The 23,928-nt window shown below is 41.6% G+C and overlaps 3 protein-coding genes and 1 non-coding gene across 8 annotated transcripts in view; all 4 read left to right on the forward strand.

Annotated features, from left to right (window-relative positions):
- Positions 1–177: 177 nt before the first annotated feature.
- kars1 (lysyl-tRNA synthetase 1) lies at positions 178–10,054 on the forward strand. Of its 2 annotated transcripts, XM_061754276.1 has the most exons (15): positions 192–288; positions 2,165–2,330; positions 2,777–2,921; positions 2,999–3,161; positions 4,554–4,647; positions 4,912–5,098; positions 5,814–5,939; positions 6,074–6,193; positions 6,336–6,498; positions 7,132–7,305; positions 7,427–7,512; positions 7,584–7,669; positions 7,748–7,874; positions 9,091–9,234; positions 9,398–10,054. In XM_061754276.1, exons 2-15 carry the CDS (start codon positions 2,191–2,193, stop codon positions 9,470–9,472), a joined length of 1,830 nt encoding a protein of 609 aa, XP_061610260.1. In that variant the 5' UTR covers positions 192–288; positions 2,165–2,190; the 3' UTR covers positions 9,473–10,054. The 2 variants fall into 2 exon arrangements, with proteins under 2 accessions (XP_061610270.1, XP_061610260.1); XM_061754286.1 differs by lacking the exon at positions 2,165–2,330 and having other exon boundaries at positions 178–288.
- Positions 10,055–11,594: 1,540 nt separating this feature from the next.
- Positions 11,595–18,003, forward strand: gcshb (glycine cleavage system protein H (aminomethyl carrier), b). The gene is made up of 5 exons (XM_061754355.1): positions 11,595–11,778; positions 14,959–15,038; positions 17,239–17,302; positions 17,402–17,533; positions 17,608–18,003. The coding sequence occupies exons 1-5, from the start codon at positions 11,637–11,639 to the stop codon at positions 17,700–17,702; spliced, it is 513 nt and encodes a 170-aa protein (XP_061610339.1). The 5' UTR covers positions 11,595–11,636; the 3' UTR covers positions 17,703–18,003.
- A 1,402-nt stretch (positions 18,004–19,405) lies between these two features.
- Positions 19,406–23,928, forward strand: part of LOC133468419 (large ribosomal subunit protein eL13) — a 40,324-nt gene continuing 35,801 nt past the window's right edge. The window contains exons 1-6 of one of the 4 annotated variants that reach the window (XM_061754314.1): positions 19,423–19,511; positions 19,978–20,095; positions 21,287–21,428; positions 22,066–22,239; positions 23,371–23,427; positions 23,642–23,848. In XM_061754314.1, the coding sequence (XP_061610298.1) occupies positions 19,992–20,095; positions 21,287–21,428; positions 22,066–22,239; positions 23,371–23,427; positions 23,642–23,800 (636 nt within the window). In that variant the 5' untranslated portion in view covers positions 19,423–19,511; positions 19,978–19,991 and the 3' untranslated portion in view covers positions 23,801–23,848. Of the gene's footprint in view, positions 19,633–19,977; positions 20,096–21,286; positions 21,429–22,065; positions 22,240–23,370; positions 23,428–23,641; positions 23,849–23,928 lie in introns of those variants that run through there. The other 3 variants (XM_061754331.1, XM_061754322.1, XM_061754342.1) reach the window with 3 other exon arrangements.
- Positions 23,509–23,585, forward strand: LOC133474543 (small nucleolar RNA MBII-202). Its single transcript, XR_009787543.1, has one exon. It is a non-coding gene; the product is annotated as a small nucleolar RNA MBII-202 (small nucleolar RNA).

Consider the following 23,928-nt stretch of genomic DNA (forward strand, 5'->3'; position numbering starts at 1 on the left):
GGCAAGCCTCCATGGGAATGACAGTTAGTCTTTTGTTCATCAAATGATCATGATTCTGAAACCGTCCTGACGTCCTGTAACCAATATCCCTAATTTTCCATTTGCTTTTGTGGTTTGACGTGACACACTGACGATGCACTCATTGTTTGTGGAAATTCCGACTGTCTCTGAACGCACCACGACATGATCGCAGTCACTTCCTTGTGCGCATGCGCAAATCCCGAGAGCAACGCACCAAACCAGCATGGCTGACGTAACAGCGATGGATGGCGATAAACTGAGCAAAAAGTGAGTTTTATACGTCTTCTATTCTATTTATAACGCGTGTGTTCGGTGCCTCTCGTTAAGCCTATTTTAGCTTACATAAAGATACAAAGTAATGGTAGCAGACGCAACAGCGCTAAGGACGATAGCGAAACCAATTTGTCGTAAGGAGAGACATCCTTGTAGACTACATTTCCCAGAATTCCATCCTCTGGTGTCAGTAGGAAATGTAGTTTTTAAAATTACGATTACACCACACTAATGTTTCTTTTGAGGCCACATAAAACTACAAGATCCATAATGTGCTAAAAGAAAGGTCCACACGCCGACTGGGTACATTTAGGATTTTGCTTTCGTTGAATATTGTAATCTTTGAGCAATGCTAATGTAATACTTAACACAAAGAGCGCCGTGTAGCACCTAAGACCACACAGTATCGAATTATGATATTGGTATTTTACTAAAGTTATTTCTGACCTTCCTTTTGTATGCTAGCAACACTCACCGGCACGTGCTAGCTATCTAAAAAAATTAAAAAAGAATTGGATTTTTTTGGGGTGCGCAACGTAGTGTATAATGGATTTACAAGAAATACTGTGTACCTTCAGTTTTCGTTGTTTGTCAACAGATCTTGATAATGTCGACTTTTGGATATTTTGCTCAGTAATTTCTGTCCAAAATTAACGAGGGACTCAACCCGTTAACGACCAGTGTAAGTGTTTGCATTATATATTTCCTTAGGGTAGTTACTAATCAATAGTTCCTGTCTTTTGGGGGGGTTTGTTTGTTTTTGTTTTTTAATATGAGCCGCTATCATGTGGTTGTGATGTCACTTGACGGTTTAAAAAAAAATCATAATAATGGCTACTTATTTGAAAGAAATACACAACTCAAAGGTTGAAGGACATTGGGATGACTATTTTTTGGCTTGTTTTTTATTATTTCATTGCTTTTTTAATGCATGGAAATATTGCAGGAAATATGAACTATTATGATGACTGTATCTACCCTAATCTGTGTGAGGTGCAAAAAGCATAACTTTATTTGAGTTCCACAACAACAAAACATGTTGTAAATGGTAAATAATTTGGTAAAATTGACATCTATGATAAAGGCATCTATGGTCCCTAAAACTAATTAATGTTTAAGTACAGTTAAGCCACTGTAATATTATGCAGTTTGTCAATCCGTGCCTAAAAAAAACCCAAATAATGATTCTATTAAAACATATTCCAAATATATTAAATAAAACTTTTACCAACAATTTTGTTCTAAAATGTTAAATGTAGGCGGCACGGTGGCCAACTGGTTAGAGCGTCAGCCTCGCAGTTCTGAGGACCCGGGTTCAATCCCCAGCCCCGCCTGTGTGGAGTTTGCATGTTCTCCCCGTGCCTGCGTGGGTTTTCTCCGGGCACTCCGTTTTCCTCCCACATCCCAAAAACATGCATTAATTGGAGACTCTAAATTGCCCGTAGGCATGACTGTGAGTGCGAATGGTTGTTTGTTTCTATGTGCCCTGCGATTGGCTGGCGACCAGTTCGGGGTGTGCCCCGCCTCCTGCCCGACGACGGCTGGGATGGGCTCCAGCACGCCCGCGACCCTAGTGAGGAGAAGCGGCTCAGAAAATGGATGGATGGATGTTAAATGTAAATGTATTTTACTTAAAAGTTAAACACATCTGAACTGTACTTAACAAATGTACTGTACAGGATTAAAAAAAAAGTTGAAGCTGATGTAAGATTATGCCATTTGGGTATTCAGTGATTTTTCGCGTACCACTAAAGAGAGCCCGCATAATACTACTTTGAGACTCACTGGTGTAGTACGCTTAAGACAGATGGTCCTCACTCTGTTTGCTGTACGCCTTGTTTGTATCTTCAGTATTTATCTCTTTTCCCAGATTGCTCCTCTGACTGGTGGCTCAGCATGCTGTGCCTGGTCAGGGCAGTCAGGCAGCAGCTGTGCCAAGCTTTTGAAGTCAGGGGACGGTGGTTTAAACATGCGCATCCCTGCACAGCTGCAGTGGCTGCCCAAATTTACGGGAACCGTTGGAGAGGTGGCAAAAGGTTGGTGGCTTTTCCTTTCCCTCGAGAGAGAAAAACAACCAACCTTTTGTCACCAGCGTTCATGTGGGTTCCTTTCTATTGTCTGGATTAGTCAGTTGTGTTTTAATGTACGTTGTTTCGGATATTTGCGACGATAAGTGGAGTAGTGCAGTGTTTCCCAATTTTTTTTTAATGAACCAAGGCACGTATTTTACCAGTACAGTATTAAAATTTCACGGCACACCACAAAACAAATGACACAAAGTATACATTACTCACAAAATGTTAAGCGATACATTGGTCCCTTGAGATACGCACGCTGTACTAAAGTGGCAGTGAACGCAACTATACTCGGCAGTTAAACTACTAGTGGAAGAGCATGGCAATTCTAAATGAATTCTTGTAGGGAATCACTGTTCTCATGTCACCTAACCAATAACACGCTTGTATTCTTCATGTCTTCTCAGTGAGCTGAAGAGGAGACAAAAGGCGGAGAAAAAGGCTGTGGAGAAAGAAGCCAAGGTCAAAGAACAGCTGCAGCAGAAGAACGAATCCAATAACTGCGCAGCCTCGGACAGCGCCGCCTTGGATGAGGAGACGCTCGACCCGAATGTGAGATTCTTGTACGAACATTGGACTTTAGCCTTCTTTTGTGGAACGCTGCTTACATTGGTTGCTTTTGAATGCAGCAATACTACAAGATTCGCACCCAGGCCATTCAGGAACTCAAGGGCACCGCTGAGGACCCGTATCCACACAAGTATCACGTCGACTTGTCGCTCACAGAGTTCATTGAGAAGTACAATCATCTACAGCCGGGGGACCACTTAACAGATGTTCTCAATGTGTCAGGTATTATAATGCGTCAATCCTTTAGAAATTATTGGATTATGTCGAACAGGGGTGCTCGATGCGTCGATCGCGAAGATTGGTAGATCGCATGACATTAAAAAAATAAACGTCAGCCTATCATCCAGCCCATCGCTTGATTGATATACAGGGCAGCCAATCGATGACATCTCAATTTTTCTGAGACTTAGGTCACGCACATACGCAAACAACGGCGCTCAACGGTATCTGCAGATGCGCAAACAATGGCGCTAAGTGTGTCAAAAATAACAAGCTAGTCAGTGAGTTAGCTCCAATTTTTATCTGTCGGTGTTTTCTCTTAAACTTAAGACAGGGTATAAAAATTAGTGGGGGAGCTGGACCAAGTAAGACAAAGTAAGACAAAAACTTACCACTTTCATATGGAATGGGAGGAGGAGTATTTTTTCACGATGACATTTTCGAAATGCGTACGGCTCATCTGCCAGTCTGCCATCGCATTACCAAAGAAGGGAAATGTGGAGCGACATTTCAGGACTGTTTGTGGAAAATACGACACTGACTTCCCGCCAAAAAGCGAGCTGAGAAAGAAAGGTGAAGGAACTAAAATCCCAGTTGTCCGGACAGCAGTTGTATTTCACACAACATACTTCAAAAGCGAAAGCCGTCACCGAAGCATCGTTATCGCTGTCAGTTCACGCGGTTGTGAATGGGAATAGAGCAGCCGCGAGAGAAGCGTCTCAACAGTCACCATTCGACTGACGGCAATAACGATCGCACAAGACATGAAGATCGAACACTTTCAAGGAGGTCCGTCTTGGTGCTTTCGTTTTAGGAAATGGCGCCATCCGCGCAAAGACTACCCTGGCGCAGCAACTGCCAGCGAACTCCAACCGCTGGATATCGGTGTAAACAGGGCGTTCAAAGTGAAGTTGCGTGGGAGCGATGGATGACAGACGGCGAACACACCTTTACTAAGACTGGGAGGCAGCGCCGAGCGAGTTACGCCACCATACGTGAATGGATTGTGGATGCCTGGGCTAGGGTATCTGCTTTGACTGCTTTCGCGAAAGCCGGCATCATTGCTGAGCAGCACCACGGCAAACGAGACTGAAATATACGTTGTGGTGTGTTGTGAAAGATTGGCTCATGCGGTGATGCAAGGCACATCAACATACCTTGGTGCTGAGCTGTGTCGGCGGCCCAGAATCTTAGCTCACTGGTAGCGCTCTGCGCTCCCAAACCGGGGACATGGTCGCGGCCCCCACCCCCCCAAAAAAAAGGTAGCTTGCAGGAGGTTGGCTGCTTGAAAAGTAGATCTTGGGGCAAAAAGGTTTGGGCACCCCTGGTGTAGAGGATGTTAACGAGGAGCTTTTTTGAAATGTATTTTTTTTCCTCTTGTCTTGCGATTGGCAGGCCGCGTCCACGCCAAGAGGGCATCTGGTGCCAAGCTGCTCTTTTATGACATGCGAGGCGAAGGCACCAAGTTGCAAGTTATGGCAAACTCCAGGTACTGTAAAATTTAGAAAAAAACATTATCATTAATCCTTTGTGCCTGAATATTATCTGTATGTATTGTTATTGATTGGCCAATGCTGAAATATCAACAAAGATCACAGCGGCAATTCTTTTCAAGAATTATACACACAAAGTTTATTGTACTCTGGGGATCAGATGTGTAAAAATAACATAAGGCCAAGTCATGGATGCTCAAACCTCTTGATGGACTTCAGAAATGAGATGATTCCACCTTCAGTTTTCCTCTCCCTGTCAGGAACTACAAGTCTGAGGAAGACTTCGTCGCCATCAACAACAAGCTCAGGCGCGGCGACATCATCGGTGTCCGCGGAAACCCCGGGAAGACTAAAAAGGGGGAGCTGTCCATCATACCCATCGAAATGACTCTGCTTTCCCCTTGTCTCCACATGCTGCCTCACCTCCACTTTGGGCTCAAAGACAAGGTAATAAAGGCCACTATAAGCACGCTGAGCTATTAAGACACTCTGTTATCATCGCACAAGCAACAAGTTTTTGAGATTGTAGGGTGAAAGCTGCAAGTGGCTGCTAGTGTGGACTGAATTGGTGGCAACAGTGGGCAAATGAAATGCCAGTATTAAAAAATAAACAAACAAACAAAGAAAAAAAACTATGACCTTGGTCGATTTTGGACCGGCGAACTTGGTACAAAATTTTGAATTATGAACTTAATTTTTGGGACGATGAACTGAACTTTCCCAACGCTAATCCTGTATTATTTCACATCGCAATATATATCTCAGGTTTAAAAAATAATAATAATAATCCTAATGTAATTTTTTTCCAATATCGTGCACCCCTGCACTGTATTGTAAAACATAACCATAATTAAACATAATAGAGAATGTAAAGAAGAAAACTGATTATATAAAGTGTACTTTAGGCTAAGAGCCGCACACGCACACACTTTGTAGTATTTTGTGTGATGTGTGCCTTGAAGAGAGTTAAGGTTAGTGAGTGACGTCTGACCCCCAGCTCGGGTCGGCCGCTTTCGGCGCTGTTAGTTCGGCGTTTCGCATCTGCTCCATGCTCCCTGCGAGTGTTTTCATTTTGCATGTCCGTGTTTGACTGTTTGTCATGTTCAATTAAGTGATGGCTCATAACTCAATTATTATGATTATTCTCGTGGTTCTCTCAAAGGAAACGCGATTCCGTCAGCGCTACTTGGATCTCATCCTTAATGACTACGTGAGGCAGAAGTTTATAACGCGATCCAAAATCATCACATACTTGCGCAGCTTCCTGGACCAACTAGGATTTTTAGAGGTAAGAGGTTAGAGGTCACTAATCACGACCTATAAAATATGCTTCTTTTATTCATTCCTTTGCACTTATTTATTATCTGTGTTATATTGTATGAACGCAATTGCATCCCAAGTCATGTTTGCTGTCTTTTTAAGATTGAGACCCCGATGATGAACATCATTCCTGGTGGAGCAGTGGCCCGTCCATTTGTAACTTACCACAATGAGCTGGACATGAACCTGTACATGAGGATTGCTCCTGAGCTTTACCACAAGGTAATGTACAATATTTTGGTACATTTTCAACTGGATACGTCATGGGTTTGCAATCAAATTCTTAGTTTCCGTTGCTTGTACCCTCATAGCGTTCAGTGGGTTTTAGATATTCTTCATTCTACACTGTGTGTTCTACCTGTAGATGCTTGTTGTTGGCGGGATAGATCGAGTGTATGAGATCGGCCGTCAGTTCAGGAATGAAGGCATCGATCTCACTCACAACCCGGAGTTCACCACCTGTGAATTCTACATGGCGTATGCAGATTACCACGACTTGATGGACGTAACAGAGAAACTTCTGTCGGGTATGTCCCGTCATGTGATGCAGATCCAAATTGTACCACTTCGGAGCCAAGAAAAGTTGAAATTGTGTTACTTGCATCATGAAGTGGAATTCCAGCCTAAGAGGGTGCCATAAAAGGAGTAAAATTATTAGATTAGCCACAATTATTCTCATTTAAATAAATATGTATGGCTATACCAATTTGCAGCGTATGAGTACATTGGACAAAGGATGTCTGTCTGACGCATGTCAGCCAATGTGCGGAGGTTGTCACAATTATGGTTCCAACACTGTAATAACTTTCTTACTCTTTATACTATTTTCAAAAAGTTGGTGTCATAGGAAAGCTTGCTAAACACAAACCGACAGCATATAATAATCATGTTCATCATTTTTAATGAACTTAGAGAATGTGACGCAAAACATACGTATAGCCTAGAAAAAAACTGTTCTAAGAGCCAAGAATGAACATGCATGTGTTGTTAAAATACATAGTAAGGAAAAAGGAACCACATGCCACATCCTTATGAATATAACTTGTTAGTGTGTTTATTTCACTTGTCAGCTTAACTTGTTATTAACCTGTCAATGTGTTCTAGATTGGAGCAGGATTCTGATTCTGTATGACATCATCTGTATTGTGTTTTTCTTCCAGGGATGGTGAAGCACATCACCGGAGGACACAAGGTAACCTACCACCCTGATGGTCCAGAAGGACAAGCCTATGAGATTGACTTCACACTACCATTTAGAAGAGTGAGCATGACACACGACCTTGAGAAGCTGATGGGAGTCAAATTTCCTCCCACTGACAGTTACGACAGTGACGGTAAGATTATGACAGAGTCTGAGGACTGGCATTTTCTGTTTTTGAGATTCGTTGTGGTAGTTGTTTTGATTGGCACAGTAATTATCCAGACGTTGCGCCTTCCTTCCCGTTTTCGCTTCAGAGACCCGTAAATTCTTTGATGACCTGTGTGCCCAGAAGGGAGTTGAATGTCCTCCCCCCAGAACAACTGCTCGTCTCCTTGACAAGGTGCTATATTTACTTTACTGTATTTCCATATGTAGTATTAGGGCACTTACTCGAAGCGCTGTATTTCTCAGCTTGTGGGAGATTTCCTGGAGGTCACCTGCATCAACCCAACATTCATCTGTGATCACCCACAGATCATGAGCCCCTTAGCAAAATGGTGATTCGAACATCCCATGTCTCAAATCCGTCCGTGATCCATTTGGAAATGCGTCTCCCTGACAATCCTTTCTATTAGGCATCGAACAGAGAAAGGCCTAACGGAGCGCTTTGAGCTCTTTGTGATGAAGAAAGAAATCTGCAACGCCTACACGGAGTTGAATGACCCCATTCGACAGAGGGAGCTTTTTGAGCAGCAAGCCAAGGTGTGTAATGAACTTTGTACTACGGTACGTCTCTGTTTTTAGATCGCAGTTTGGAACGTTTGCCCGGTCAATAACGTCTACAAAGATGAGGCACACAACATTGTAAACAAATGGGGTGTTCCAATTTATTACAAGACTCTGTAGTCTTTCTTTCTCAATATAATGTTTTGGTGGTTAGGTATCACACGGTCCAAAAATCGATACTGTTTGGATAAGTTGAAGAGTTCAAACGCACACGCAGATGGCTATTTGAACATAAATGGTGCTGAAACACGTGTAGGCAGTCGGCTTTACACGATCCCGATTTTTGGGGCCGATCACAAGATGGAGGAATGTGTCTATTTAAATGACCTGTTCATTTACTGTATATACTGATGTACTTCACTGCTCCAAAAATTATATTTACAATAAATAATGTATCTTTGTTCATCTATTTATGACAGTGAGGCATAGTGACAGACAGAACAAATGAATGGTCTTCTATTGGATGGCAGGAAGTAAATGCAGTAATTAATATATCCACTTTTTGTGACATTTTTGTTTGTTGGTGCGCCGTGACATTTTTCAATTGTGAAATATGTTCCTTGGCTCCACAAAGGTTGGAAATCACATGCACACCAGAAATCGGCGCACAATTAATCCCGCTATATGTTGAACATCACGTGACCAACGCAGAACACGGAATACCTGATCTCTTGCGTATCCTTTGCTAATGAACGTAACTAGTATCGATGACGTTAGAAGCCAAGCGTTATTTATACAACTATATCATGCACGCAAACCTCAACAAAGACCAAACACCGTCTTTTGTCATCTTTGGTGGCTCTGTGGTGACATCTTGTTTAAAGAAAACCATAGTAGACAAACTTCCAACGAGTGCTTTGAAACGGTCACCTTCCTCATTCTCCGGAACGAGGCGGAAGTACATAATTTGCCGAATGTGGAAGTAGTTTACGCATATACCGGATTTCTTTTATTACTGTATGTTGTTTATTTATTTATTTTTTAAACGTACAATACAGTGCAATCCTATTTTTTATTGTGTACAAAAGTTTGAATTTCAAAGTGGCCCTCGCATCTATCCATTTTTCTGTATGCGGCCCTTGGAGGAAACACATTGGATACCCCTGCCTTAAACATTTTACACTAAACTGCTGGAAACGGAGCTCTACTCGTGGTCAGTATCTTGACAAAAAATGTTAACAATATTTTTCAGGCCAAGGCCGAGGGGGACGACGAAGCCATGTGGATCGACGAGACGTTCTGCACGGCACTGGAATATGGTCTCCCACCAACGGCCGGATGGGGAATGGGCATCGACCGCCTCACCATGTTCCTCACTGACTCCAATAACATCAAGGTAACGTCTTCTAGAATGCACTGAAGTCAAGAACCACATAACCCCTGGATCTTAAATCAATCAATAGAACCACATAACCTCTCCGGTCTTAATCAACCTTCTTGACTGGATGTTTTTGTTTGTAAAAAGACTTACTAACAGTTTTTTGTGTTTTCTGTCTCAGGAGGTTTTGCTCTTCCCAGCCATGAAGCCCGATGACAATAAAACAAGCGTTCCTGCAGAGGGCACCTCTGTGTAACGTACTGACTGACCTTTGACACTGCCGTCCCAACAGGAGGCTCTTTGGCAAAGGAGCATTTATGTCACTGTGGCCATTATTGGAGTTTGTCGGCTTTGTTTTTTTTAATGCCGTGAAAGGCTTGGTTGCTCAACTATGGATACAGATAGTCTGCATTTTGCAGTGCTAAATGTTATATCAAAACAAATAGTTTCATTTAGATATTTTCTACACTTTCTGAGATCATATTTGTTGGGTCCTACCTGTTTGTCAACAAGTATACGTTTTAATCTTCATTTTCAATCAGGCACAGATCGAATGGTTGATCAGCCACTCACATTCTACGATCACCGTTTTGCAGACCGAGATGTAATGTTTTAGAATATGCGTCAAGGTTCTATGACGTAGTCAGTTGTTGTTCGAGTTGCTGTTTGTTATCTGCAGTTGATGCACAGTACAATTCAATTGTGGAGCACCTGTGATAGTATTTTGAGTCTTCACAAAACTGCTCTCTCTTTTATCATGGGTGCTCCTGTTCCTTGCCTTTGAATGACTCCAATAGTCAGTCCTCGTACATCTGAATAAAGTTCATATGAATCTGCATTTTGTCTCATTTTAGTTTTTGAAAACTACTTCAATTAATTGTGGTCATTTATGAAAAATGCCCTTTGTCTTAATTTATTCGTGCCTCGATTTGTACCTTACTAAAATATTAGAATTTTACAGTTCGGGTCCTTGTTAGAGAACAAGTGGCAATTTCTAGATTGAATGGCTTCCTGTGTGAGACAAGAAAAAAATCCATCATATTCCTGTCAGTTCATTTGAACTGAAAAAAGGCAAACAAGGCCTTATTACAGTATATAATATTACATGAGAGGTTACTGACAATTTTAAGTTGGAATCCACCCTGCATTAAATAACAGTGTAATATTTACATGCCGTGATGCCGAACGTGTTACCCCTCCCCCCAAAAAAGAATGCAGTCCTCTGCAGCCGCACATATCAGAAAACTGACACTAGAGAGAACTGAAAGTTGTGCAAAAAGTACTGAAACACTGAAGAGTTGTACATATGCATTCCAAAGTTTTGACAAGGTCAAGTTAAGTTCACCTGTAAAGGTTAAGAGTACAATTTAAGTTCATTATAAGAGGTTAACCAAGTCGCAATTCAAGTCATACAATCGCGCCCCAGTCGCAACATAATAAAATGTTTTTCCACAACTTTTTCCCCCATATTATCAGAAAACTAAAAAAAGAATTCACACCTTATAAAAGTTAACTGAGATTATGATTGATTCGGTGCAATAAACCGAATTGTTTTAGAGTTGTCTCTCAAACTCAATTTCTGAAAAAAAATAACTATGCAGTGTACTTTTTGGTGACAAGCCTTGTAACTCTGGTTCATAAGAGAACACAATTGAGCAAAAACAGTTTTTTGTTTGTCAAATACAATTAGATGCGTACTTAATGGGTGAAAAGAGAATGAAAAAGATTCATAAGGGAATTATACATGACATAGAAATGTTGCCATCTTTCCAAAAAAATGTACTGTAAACAAAATCTGCATCCCTCCTGTGTCCTCTTAATTAAATCCCTCAGTCGGGTTTGTTAATTTATTTAGCAACAACACTAGCACTTTATTCGGCGGATGACATATTTTAGGGGCTTCTTTCTGCTCTAGACAGAAAAAAAGAGACATCTGAACTGAAACGAAAGATTCCGACAATTATCATAAAGCGTTCCATCCCTACTTACTTACTTAGCTGTACTAAAACGTTCACAATTGCAGCATTTTTATTTTTAATCGTCCCAAACCGGTCTAGGAAACAATGTTTTTGTTCATATCTCTGCGCCTTGGACCCCCTGGCGGGCCAGTTCTGGCCCGCAGGCCGTACAGTTGACACCACTGTCCCATGTTGCGGTCCGCAGGAATCTTAAAAATGAGCTTTATGAAGGCAACGTAATGTGAAAATGTCTCATTTTCACAAGTAAAAAATAAAATAAAATAAAAATAGGCCTTTAAAAAAAGTAACTTTTTTTAACTAACGAAAACGGGCTGCGAATGCAATCTGCGTACTGACCGCCAGATGTCAGCAAAAACGAGCGCCCCTCCCCACTCGCCCCGTTGATGATGCGCGCTCCCGAGGTCAAGTGTGTGCGCCGGCTCACGCACACACGGCGCGAAGATGGCGATGAGAGCGGCGCTGCGGCGCCTCACCGCAAACTTGCCCTCCGGACTTCCTCAGCGCTCACCCGCGGCGGCTCTCCCGGCGACGCGACTGCTGTGGGCGGCGAGGACGTCGAGCACCGCGGCCGCCCGCTCCGAAGGTAAAAGAGTGAACATTCCAAAACTAAAAGTGGACGTCATGCTCGGCCGGCCACACAAACTTTGAACTGGCGCTGAAGATTAGCAGCAGCCCGTTAGCTACGTGCAACGCACCACAAAGCTGAAATTCTTCTTCTTTCCGACAGTTTTGACGCTTTTACATCACGTGAACTCTTCATTACAACAACATGTGCCTGCTTGAGCAACACATTAAACGTGTGCCGGCCAACGTGAATAAATGAATGCATTTCATGTTAGCACAAACATGACTAATAACGTTTCTGCTACAGTATTTAATATAAGTCCAGAATTCAGTGCAACCCTAATAATTTTTAAAAGCATATATGCAGGCCTTGTCAGTTGGGGACAGCATGCGTCAACATATTACAATCTGGTTTAAGCTTGTATTTGTGTGCATGCTGAGATGGTGGCAACACTGGGGAATAGAGCACTGGCACTCTTCTAATTCATTGGAGAAATACTGTAATGGTAAAGCTTTGGAGCAACCTGCTCAACCGGGCTGTGCACCTGCATTTCTCCACCCCTGATTGATATACCATTATATATATAACCCCAATTCCAATGAAGTTGGGATGTTGCAATAAACATAAATAAAAACAGAATACAATAATTTGCAAATCATCTTCAACCTATATTTAAGATGTTTAATGTTCAAACTGATCAACTTTGTTTTTAGCAAATAATCATTAACTTAGAATTTTTTTGGCTGTAAGCAACATGTTCCAAAAACGACTGAGAAAGTTGAGGAATGCTCATCAAACACCTGTTTGGAACATCCCACAGGTGAACAGGCTAATTGGGAACAGGTGGGTGCCATGATTGGGTATGAAAGGAGCTTCCCTGAATTGCTCAGTCATTCACAAGCAAAGATGGGGTGAGGTTCACCTCTTTGTGAACAAGTGCGTGAGAAAATAGTCGAACAGTTTAAGGACAATGTTCCTCAATGTACAATTGAATTTAGGGATTTCATCATCTACGGTCCATCATATCATCAAACGGTTCAGAGAATCTGGAGAAATCACTGCTTGTAAGCAGCAAGGCCGAAATCCAACATTGAATGCCCGTGACCTTCGATCCCTCAGGCGGTACTGCAGCAAAAACTGACATCAATGTGTAAAGGATATCACCACATGGGCTCAGGAACACTTCAAAAAACCAATGTCAGTAAATACAGTTCGGCACTACATCCGTAAGTGCAACCTGAAAGTCTACTATGCAAAGCAAAAGCCATTTATCAACAACACTCAGAAACGCCGCCGGCTTCTCTGGGCCCGAGCTCATCTAAGATGGACTGATGCAAAGTGGAAAAGTGTTCTGTGGTCCGACGAGTTGTTTTTGGAAATTGTGGCTGTCGGATCCTCTGGGCCAAAGAGGAAAAGAACCATCCGGACTGTTATGGACGCAAAGTTCAAAAGCCAGCATCTGTGATGGTATGTGGCTGTGTTAGTGCCAATGGCATGGGTAACTCACACATCTGTGAAGGCACCATTAATGCTGAAAGGTACATACAGGTTTTGGAGAAACATATGCTACCATCCAAGGAACGTCTTTTTGATGGACGCCCCTGCTTATTTCAGCAAGACAATCCCAAACCACATTCTGCACGTGTTACAACAGTGTGGCTTCGTAGTAAAAGAGTGCGGGTACTAGACTGGCCTGCCTGAAGTCCAGACCTGTCTCCCATTGAAAATGTGCGGCGCATTATCAAGCGTAAAATGCGACAACGGAGACCCCGGACTGTGGAACAGCTGAAGCTGAGCATCAAGCAAGAACGGGAAAGAATTCCACCTCCAAAGCTTCAACAATTAGTGTCCTCAGTTCCCAAACGTTTATTGAATGTTGTTAAAAGAAAAGGTGATGTAACGCAGTGGTAAACATGACACTGTCCCAGCTTTTTTGGAACGTGTTGCAGCCATAACATTCTAAGTTAATGATTATTTGCTAAAAACAATAAAGTTGATCAGTTTGAACATTAAATATATTGTCTTTGTAGTGTATTCAATTAAATATAGGTTGAACATGATTTGCAAATCATTTTATTCTGTTTTTATTCATGTTTAACACAACGTCCCAACTTCATTGGAATTGGGGTTGTACATCGACCAGAACAGACCACAGATACTAAAAGCAAAATAATTCCGACATCGAGTAAATTCTCCTCGCCTGTAGTTGCCGCTTACACTGCGGAAGTTTGACACGTGCGGATCATGTGCCTCAAAGAAAAAAGTCTTTGATCACAAACAATCATGTCGTTTTGTCGATTGGAAATTTTTATGTCAAAAGTAAGAGTGATAGTGCTACTCTGTATCAATATCGGTGAGTACTCGAGTGAATACTTGTGCTGGCGTCGGTCTGGAAAAATGGCATGGAAAATCCCTACTTCTGAACAAGCTATAGAGATTTAGATTTTCCATTCTTAACGCTATCACTGAAAATGAAGCTCCATAAGATTGGTACAGTGAACCCCCATTCATTACCGTGAATAACTTCCAGACTCGCCAAATCCGCGATATTGACAAACCTTTCCATAAGTTTTACACCTCCCACATGCTTTAAATTTATTATTACGCTCCTAAACTAAAACCCTTTTTTAAGTATTCCTCTGTACCTGTTCGTACTCTCTCACTGTCAAGAAATGAGAAACAATAGTAATGTGCAACAAATCTTTGAGTAAAGAAGACTCGCTTGCACGGTTCTCCAAATAACAGGCAAAGCGGACTTGCTTCAAGCTGTTTATTTGTGATGTTTGCTGTAAACCGACACACAAAACATCCTTTCACTTTCCCTACCGCTTCTCCTCACTGGTCTTAGCCACCAGACTTTTGGGTGACTATTACTGGAGATTAATTACGCCGCATCTCTCGATGTGGACCGCAGTGCTGCCTGGCTTGTCGCGCACAACGCTAAATTCAAACTTGCGGAAGTATTAAAAAATATTTGAAGACAGAAGTGTCGGTAGTGTATGTCTGAAAGTTTTTACTAGGGTCAATGTTAAAGAGCGGAGGATGAATCATAATATAGCCTTGGAATACTAAATAGAATGCAGAGAAATCAGTTCTGTCAAATTATGACTTATATAAATGTAGATCTGATTAGAACGTTTCCACTGTAAATGTTTATTCACTGATTAATTCACTTGTTGATCTTTGTTCTCTGCGCAGCTTTAAAGTTCACAGATAAGCACGAGTGGGTGCGAGTAGAAGGTGACATTGGCACTGTCGGTATCAGCAATTATGCTCAGGTAAGCCTTTTGTTTTTGTTCGCTCGCTAATCATTCATTTAGGATGGCTTATGACACATTGGGTCCACAGGTTTGATGATGATTGGTGGGTTCAGGAGCTACATGAATATTACATTAAAATGAATATTGCAACTGATCATTTTGTCACACTGAAAAATAACTGCAGTGCGGTTGCAAATGCTTCTCCTTGTCATTTTATTGTGATGCGTGATATTATACAAACACTCACCACAACCAGTCGCTTCTCCATTTGTGTTCGAGAACACATTCAGGTCGCTTTGTAATTGGCTATAATTCTGTTCCGTGTCAAAATCAGTCCGTGGCTCGGCCGAACTTGTGTTGACCGCACACATCAGTATTTCGGAAGTGGTATATTAAAGAGATTTTATTTTATGATTACTGCCCCTGACTGTTTTCTGGGCAGCAGATTAAAAAAAAATAATTCTTGACACACCCTGGACAAGCTTTTCGAGACATCTGATAATTGGGCCTTGGCTGACTTTCATTGAAAGAGGGTCAGTGAGCTCACGTTAGGCCTGATTATCGGTATGTTTGTAGTTGTACGCTATTTAAAGGAGTGATGATGGCGGAGTTGGGCAGTTGCTTAAGGGGTCGTTGGGATTGCGAAATGGTTAAAAGAGAGATGCTGAACTCGACATCCTTTTTAAGGTCAACGCGCTCAAGGCCAAGTAGTGACGTTATAGCGAGTTCAGTGTGGCGCCACGTAGTCACATGAGTACAGTTCACGTGGTTAATTGATTGATCCATTTTCGGTCATGTGCTAACAACTTTGGATGATGAATGTCATGGTTTGCCTGATGACAACAAACATTATGAATTACATTTCAGGCTCCACATGAAAATCTGCAATATAGTCATGCCATGTTAAAAAAAAAAAAAAAAAAAAAAATTTTTATTTTTTTTTTTACCCTCCCTTAAGCTTTGAGTACAGATCTAAATGTATTAAAACACACTTTTTATACACACTGATTATGTATATGACACCCACACAAAAATTGCAAGCATAAAATGTAGAGAATATACGAGGGCTGCAGCGAGCCAATATTTTTCGAATCAATAATTCCACTGATAATCCCATTAATTAACTAGCTAACCGGTAGCCAGACTGCATGTTGTTGAGTGCATGAGCATGAGTTGTGCCTGTAGCAACTAGTGTCTGAATACGCTTATGACATGTTTATTTTGTTACCATGTGATTGAAAGTACACCAGCGGCTGTGTCTATTATTGACTCATTTCTGGGGCATAACAACACATTCTAATTAGCGAAGGTAAATTAGCTACCGTCGGTACCTCGTGCTGCCAATTGTGGACGTACTGTTGCGGTGAGTTAGTTCTGCTTTGCAATAGACTCAATGCACTTTATCCTCTTTAAGTGGGAAATGATCTCAACCTTCTGACTTTACCTATCTTTTATGCACTCTTTCCTCCATTATTTAGTCAACATTCACAAAAACATGTCGACAGTGTCCATAATTTTCTCTCAATTTTTAAAGTGTACTGAAATTATGAGCACAAACCCCTAACTCATAAACCGTTCTTGGTTAGGACACCCAAATCATTACCAGGGCAAATTCCTCTCTTCCCTCCACTGTGTAGGAAATAAGAATGGTGCTTACATGAGGATCACAGTTGGGGCTGGCACGATTCGTTTTTCTGAAAAAAACAATTGCTAGAATGGTCGGAAAAGTCACTATGCTGCGACAATCTCTATAAATTTGCAACACTGAAGTCGTTGTTGTTTTTTGTGTGTGCTTGCGCTGGTGACGTGCACATCAAAATTGTACAGAATAAAAACACACGTTTGGAATCCACATAACCTGCAAATATGGAAAATGCGGGCACATAAACACAACTGTCCCTAATGTATTGTCCTCCCGTGGCTTCAATTGGCAAACCAGGTTAATGGCCCATTACCGCTACCAACTTCCATTACAAGGAAACCAACTTGACTCGATGGCGGTCGGATGTTGATAAATTTGCAGACGCCATCTAGCGGCGGGACCTGAAGCGCATTTGTATCGCAAATTTATTTGCTCGTAATTTAAGAAAAAACAAAAAATTGACGAAGCGACTGCTCGTATCTTGAAAACGCACCTCACATCATTGAATGCAGAAGAAACTTGTCACGTTACTGATCCCATGTAATGCGTTGCCTCATTTATTTCTTAAATTTTTAGGAAGCTTTAGGTGATGTGGTCTACTGCGGACTCCCCGAAGTCGGTCAACGTCTTGAACAAATGGGTACGACAGTCTCCACACACTGTACACTTCTTCTGGGGGGGGGGAAAGCGTGCCGTGAGATGAGGCGTGCGTCACATTGCCTCCATGTTTGCGTTGCAGAGGACTGCGGTGCGTTGGAGAGCGTGAAGGCCGCCAGCGAGCTTTACTCGCCGCTGACGGGTGAAGTGAAGGAAATCAACACCGAGCTGGCCGACAATCCCGGACTGGTGAATAAAGCTTGTTATACAGACGGTGAGCGTCCCGCTAAGAGCGCATGCGCCATTAAAACATGTATCAGGCCCTCAAGCTTAAATCTCCATTTTCAGGATGGCTCATCAAGATGACCATCGAAAGGCCGGATGAGCTGGAAGGTCTCATGGATCAAGCTGCTTATGATCATTTGATCAAATCACTGGAATAATTCACCTTTTAAAAATCGCTGTGCTACTTTTGTACTTCAGTAACATGCCGCAAAACCTCTCATCCTCGGTGCTATTTATTCTCATTCTGAAACAGTGCCACAAGAATAATTTTAGTCTGTCAATAGCTTCTGTTGTCAGATTCATTTAGTTGGTAAAACCTTATAAGGGCTCTTAGGAATGTTGGGTCTAGCTCCTGGTGCTCTTTATTTGAAATGTGCACAGATGAGATGGAAGATTGGGCAGTGATTGCAAGTGCTGTCAACTTCATGCAATAAACTTTACAGTTTCTTTGAGAAGAAACGAACGGCTTCGAGTTTATTTTCAAAATCCTCAAACATGAATTAATTATGGTGTCACACGGTAATCGGTTCAAAAGCAAAGACGCTATTTGTAGGAAATGGGTCATGCGCATTGTTTTTGCTGATGAGGGTATTGGTGTGTGCACCTGACCCGGGTTGCTCATTAAGTCCACGCACCCTGACCTTTACCCCTAGGTGCAGATACGAAGAGTGCAGAGGCCACTCGATTAATTATTACTGAGGCAGCGCTTTTAAAATCACTGAATGAATGAGACGGCAAATGGTAGCTCTCGCACCTTTTGGTATTCAATCGGAAGGGTGAGAGATTATTCGAACGGGTTCATTTCACCAACACGATGCCAGTTGTGGTGGCTTTTAAGTCTGTATTTCCCTGTTTTAAGACAAGCTGTATAATAAATGGTTAGATGAATTCACATATGGGGATTTTGAATGGGTTATTGCATTTGTGGAATCTTGGTGTTTCTTTGCTCTCTATCAATCAGGCTACCATTTCACAAGCAAATATCCGACAAGTTAGATGATTTCAGGAAGGCATGTACAAAACAACAAACTCATTTGTTAGAAACTTGGTTATATTACTCTACAGTCAGAGCCTACTATCGGGAATCATCACTACTCTAGCATACTAAGGTGAGTTCGGAACACTTACTAGCGGTTGTTAGAAGGCAAAAAAATATATAAATTAATGCTAACATTTCATTGACGTGGTCAGAGAGATATTAATTTATTATAGTTACTGCGCTTTTTTTTCCCCCCCCCCCAGTATTTTTTTTATTATTATTACCTTACATTGTGTGTCTACATGAGAGGGACAACAGTTCTCATTCATTGTGTTACAGTGCAGGACTTCTGACCCTTTGCCTGCTTGTCTAGTGTGATAATCCCTCCTTTATTCTCTGCATTGTTGTTTGTTCAGGGTGCATGGGTAACAGCTTTTTTTTTTGTTTTTAGCAATCCCAGCTTTAGTGCCAGCATTTTGCACCCATGTTGATAAAGTGTAGAAAGTCTACATCTAGTGGCCAAATTCGGCAATGCAATGTCAAAATGTTGTAAATCACATATGCCAAACAACGAAAGGGTCATTGTATATTGAACAGTACAAATTAATGCGGACTGTACAAGCTTTATCTGCAACTATAATGCGCTAGTTATTTTTCTTCTACATAATGATAAATCCATTCATCAATTTCAAAACCATTGATGTCCATTTCGGTGATATGACATAAAAAAAAATGTTACAAACAAAATCTTCACAAAATCTTATTCGAATTTTATAATTTACCATTACACGCATTAAAATTGCTATTCAAAAAAAAAATAAAAATTGTACTTTTCAAACAAAACGAAGAAATCGTATTTGTGTACTATCTGGACGCTATATGCACTCTTTGATATAATTCTGCTCGTTGATTGGCTGGTTGACGGATATCCCACAATCCACCGCTGCTCTTCTTCCTTTTTCCTTTCGGCCATTTTCCTCCCTTGTAGGTATGCAAAAAGAATCCTCCACCGATTTCAGTATAATCTCATTCAATCCATTACATAAACGAACCGTTTCTAAGTTGAAGTTGTTCCACTTAGTAGCACGTTTTGTCACCTTTGAATTGAGGTGAATATTGACGAAGATTTTCTTGCTGAGGTCTCTGAAACCGTCTGTTTTCGTAGCGATGTCTACTACCAGTAACGTGACTGTTAGCGTTCGTTGCTAACATTTCAGATGTAAAGGTGTTACCTTCTTAGTAAATAAAGAAGCGCGTAGTTAGAAGCATTTAAAGCCGAAATTCCATACCCTGTTTACTTGTTTCAGGGGTAAACTCAAACATGTCAAAATCCAGTAGAACAGCTGCTAACGTGGCTAACTTGCTGTCAGTCAGCTATTGCTCAGTGCAGATGCATGGCGGTTCAGTACCGGCGTGGAAGTCTTCTCATGCCCGTAACTTATGCCGTGTTTCAGGGAAGTAGGCAGCCATGGCCCCCAGCCGGAATGGAATGATCCTAAACCCACACTTCCATAAAGACTGGCAGAAAAGAGTCCGCACTTGGTTCAACCAGCCAGCCAGGAAGCAACGCAGGTGAGTGTGTCTTGTCTACAGGCAAAGATGCTACGCTGACTTGTCATATTTGTGCATCTGAGTTTGCCTGGTTCTTCTCGGCTTGTCTAAAGTCATTTTGAATGCGTGTTACATGAAGCAAAATTATATTGTTGCTGGTGTCGGTTGACAAACATGCATAGCAATTGCTAATTTAATGTTGTTGATTGACTTTCAGTAAAGGTTGTTTGTGTTAAATTGTGTGCCTGCTGACAAAATTTCTGAGAAATCGAATCTCACCAGGGCAAACATTGACATGGCAAGGGAGTCTATCCCATATAAGGATAATGCAATACAGCGGACACCCGCTTGATGATGTTCATGAACCTATCCTCTATTATTGAAAAGCTCATCTAATAGCAGTTTATTTTTTGGGGGGCCCACGCCAAAGCAAAATTTAGGGCAGTCTTGGTGCCAAGGAACCATACTCTGACCAGGTAAAAGTGACAAGTCCCTAAAGAGACTAAATAAGAAAATATCTTTCCCGTGTGCATTAGAAAGTTTCTCGTGCTCATGAGAAAACGTCCCCACGCGCACGAGAAACTTTTGGGTGTTCATGAAAATCATTTTTCACTTAGTTTTTCCCTCTGAAACGTGCAACTTGTGCTTTCAAGAAACCCATAAAAGTGTGTGCAGCTTCTGGTGAGCTCTTGCTGGTTCGGTAAGCCCTCCTCAGTCCCTGCTGCTGAAGCCATACATGGGGGCGATAGTTTGAGGAAAGCTACGAGGCACTCTCTAGGGAGGCCATGTCATTTAAAGGCACACAACATGAATGTTCTAGTGTGTCTATGACGTTTGACTTTTCCAATCATTTCAATGGGAAAAGTTGAGATGTGATTTGGGTTATTAATTTAATCACAGAACAAATTAAACTCGCCAGTCGAGCCACTATGTTGAAGTGAGTTGAGGAGCTTAACTTGGACAAAAGTAGTGCTTTGCTGCCATTTTGTGGCAATTTTGGTGCCAAGAAATTATGTTGGAGTTTACGGGGGCGCCAATTACTTGGGGATTTGGGCTACTCCTGCTAGGGCTCGGTCTCTCACCACCACCAGTAGCAGGGAAAGTATATTGTATTCATATTAAATGTCAAGGCAACAATAGGTTTCTTGGAAGCGTAAGGTGTTTCTGTGATGTTGCGGTCTAGGCAAGTAAAACAAAGCTTTCTTTCGTCAGGCGAAAGGCTCGCCAGGCTAAGGCCCGTCGCATCGCGCCCCGTCCTGCTGCCGGGTTACTGAGGCCACAAGTCAGGTGTCCCACCATCAGATACCACACCAAAGTCCGTGCTGGGCGTGGTTTCACCCTGGAGGAACTCAAGGTAACTTGTGGGTTGTGTGTCTTTAACAACCTTACCTTCAGTTTCTAAAGAGGCTAAAATATCTAATCCCAGTGTCCAATATTTGTTTACATTAATGCCTAACTGATCTGTTTTTCTTGTCAAAATGTACAAAAGCCTAACTTAGTCTGTCTACTCTGCTGACAGTAAGCTAAGATATGTAATTAAATAAAGTGACCTTTCTGCATGTTTGTAAAAACAAAGTATAATACTACGAAGTGTAAGTAAAAAGGGTAATATGTTTTCAGTAGCACCCTTATTGACAGATAACGCCGTAAAACTTTGCTGTTGGTACTTAATTACACCTTTTTACAATTTAAGTCAAAAGTATAGATTTTTTTTGGGGGGGGGGGGGGGGGGGTAAGGGTTCATTGAGTACCTCGACACCATACTTTTTATTCGGGAATGACAGACCATATGAACACCCATGTAAAAAGTGCAGGTTTATCACATGAAATTGAAAATGTTTGCATAGGATTCTGATTTTCTAGTTGAACAGTCAGATGATGACAATCTCCGGAATCTCTGTATTTGCCTGAAGAATGCATTGAGCCCTTTTTGTCTAACTGTTCCTAACCCTAACCCTAACCTTCTTAATGCACCTTGTTCCACCCTATAGGCTGCGGGCATCCACAAGAAGACAGCCCGCACCATCGGAATCTCTGTGGATCCCCGTCGCCGTAACAGGTCCACAGAATCTCTTCAGGCAAACGTGCAGCGCCTCAAGGAGTACCGCTCGAAGCTCATCCTCTTCCCCAGGAAGGCTTCTGCTCCTAAAAAGGGAGACGGCACTGTAAGTTCCTCGTGTGATGGGTAGGGTTGGGATTTTTTTTTCCCCCTGCCCGATAAAGGTACCAAACTAGTATAAAAATGTACCAGTAACCTTAAAGAGAGGGAAATTCTGCTATGAAATACACAGGTTTTTATTGCGAAGCAAAATTACCACTCAAGGTAAAAGTTTATAAAGTGCACTTTATTTAACAAAATTGCAGTTTGCAACTAGTTCCAAATAAGACTACACTAACCTACTAACAATAAAATGACAAGACAATAATAGCATTTTGGCAGATAGTGAACAATTCCTCAAAAAAGGTTTCAATCTGTTTATTGCCACTCCCAGTTTAAGTTTACTGTCAAACTAATCCCAAAACAGAACTGTTGAGAAACGTAAATTTTAAAACATCAGCTTTAGAAAAGTCCGCTATCTTAATGTTAACACTCAATGCAAAATACCATTGAAGTGCTAATGAATAGCATCTGTTGTGGTGTTAAAACCCTTTAAACAACAGATATTTGAATGCAACCAGTGCAGCCGCACATGCAGAAAGACAATAGCAATAATCACAGACAAAAAAAAAAGGCCAATATTACTGCATCTTAGTTGTGAAACCAGAAGGTGCACAATGCGCAAAGATGATTCTGATGTGGGGCTGGAACAGATTAATGGCTTTTCCATTCAGGTCAATGGGGAAAGATGATTGAAATAGGAGGCTTTTGATCGATGAGTGTGGTTACAGAATGGATTAAACTCATAAGTCAATGTACCAGTGTATAAGAACTGGTGCCCAACCCTAGCTGGTGGGCTGAACATAAATAGTTGGAAGAGTAAATAATCGTAGTTAGAAAGATGGCAATTGTAGGAATTAAAGAGTAAATAATGTCACTCTACCCTATATACTCTTAATTGTTGATGGGAAATTGTTATTCTCTTTAATGCCAGGCTTCTATCATTGCAAAGAAAAAGTAGATTTGCAAGTAGAGAACTGGCACATTTGGATGGCCAGAGCAGACTGTCAGTCATAATTACCTCTGTCTTTTGAAAATGTAGCTTTAAAACACACTTCTATTTTATACTGTGATTGCAAGTTGTGTGGCTGTGTGGGATGTTAATTGTGTTGAAGTAGTAAACACTGTGCCTGTTTAGGAGGAGGAACTGAAGATGGCCACCCAGCTCACAGGACCAGTCATGCCCATCAAAACTGTGAGTTGCACGCTTCTGTTTGCGCCATTCAGACTTTATATGATAAGCTGTCCGAGCTTTATTTGCATTGCAGCAGTCAGATGATAATTTCTCCGGAATCTCTGTATTTAGTTGATGATACTTTTGAACCCATTTTCTGATGGCTGACCTTCAAAAACAGATTTAGCTTTAGCAGTTTGTGCAGGTGTTGATAGTTTTTTTTTTGTCCTTGCAGATATACAAGAAGGAGAAGGCCCGAGTTATCACTGAAGATGAGAAGAACTTCAAGGCTTTCGCCAGCCTGCGTATGGCCCGCGCTCACGCTCGCCTCTTCGGTATCCGTGCCAAGAGAGCTAAAGAGGCTGCTGAGCAGGATGTGGACAAGAAAAAGTAAATGTAATTACTTTCGAATCTTGCAAAATAAAGTGTTTAAAAAGTTCAACCTGAGACTTTGGTGATTGAGGTCCTTCCTGATGGTGTTTTCCAATGTCCTGGGCAACCATGTAATTGAATACCATAAAG

This window comes from Phyllopteryx taeniolatus, chromosome 2 (genome assembly GCF_024500385.1).
Source record: "Phyllopteryx taeniolatus isolate TA_2022b chromosome 2, UOR_Ptae_1.2, whole genome shotgun sequence".
Lineage (NCBI taxonomy): Eukaryota > Metazoa > Chordata > Actinopteri > Syngnathiformes > Syngnathidae > Phyllopteryx > Phyllopteryx taeniolatus.

Excerpts from the sequence above, each read along its gene's own strand:
- gcshb (XM_061754355.1), top strand. The coding sequence starts at position 11,637 with ATGGCGATGAGAGCGGCGCTGCGGCGCCTCACCGCAAACTTGCCCTCC. Across the intron at positions 11,779-14,958 it reads CGCGGCCGCCCGCTCCGAAG|CTTTAAAGTTCACAGATAAG; the intron begins GTAAAAGAGTGA and ends TTCTCTGCGCAG. Across the intron at positions 17,303-17,401 it reads TCAACGTCTTGAACAAATGG|AGGACTGCGGTGCGTTGGAG; the intron begins GTACGACAGTCT and ends TTTGCGTTGCAG.
- kars1 (XM_061754276.1), top strand. The coding sequence starts at position 2,191 with ATGCTGTGCCTGGTCAGGGCAGTCAGGCAGCAGCTGTGCCAAGCTTTT. Across the intron at positions 2,922-2,998 it reads AGGAGACGCTCGACCCGAAT|CAATACTACAAGATTCGCAC; the intron begins GTGAGATTCTTG and ends TTTTGAATGCAG. Across the intron at positions 3,162-4,553 it reads AGATGTTCTCAATGTGTCAG|GCCGCGTCCACGCCAAGAGG; the intron begins GTATTATAATGC and ends TGCGATTGGCAG.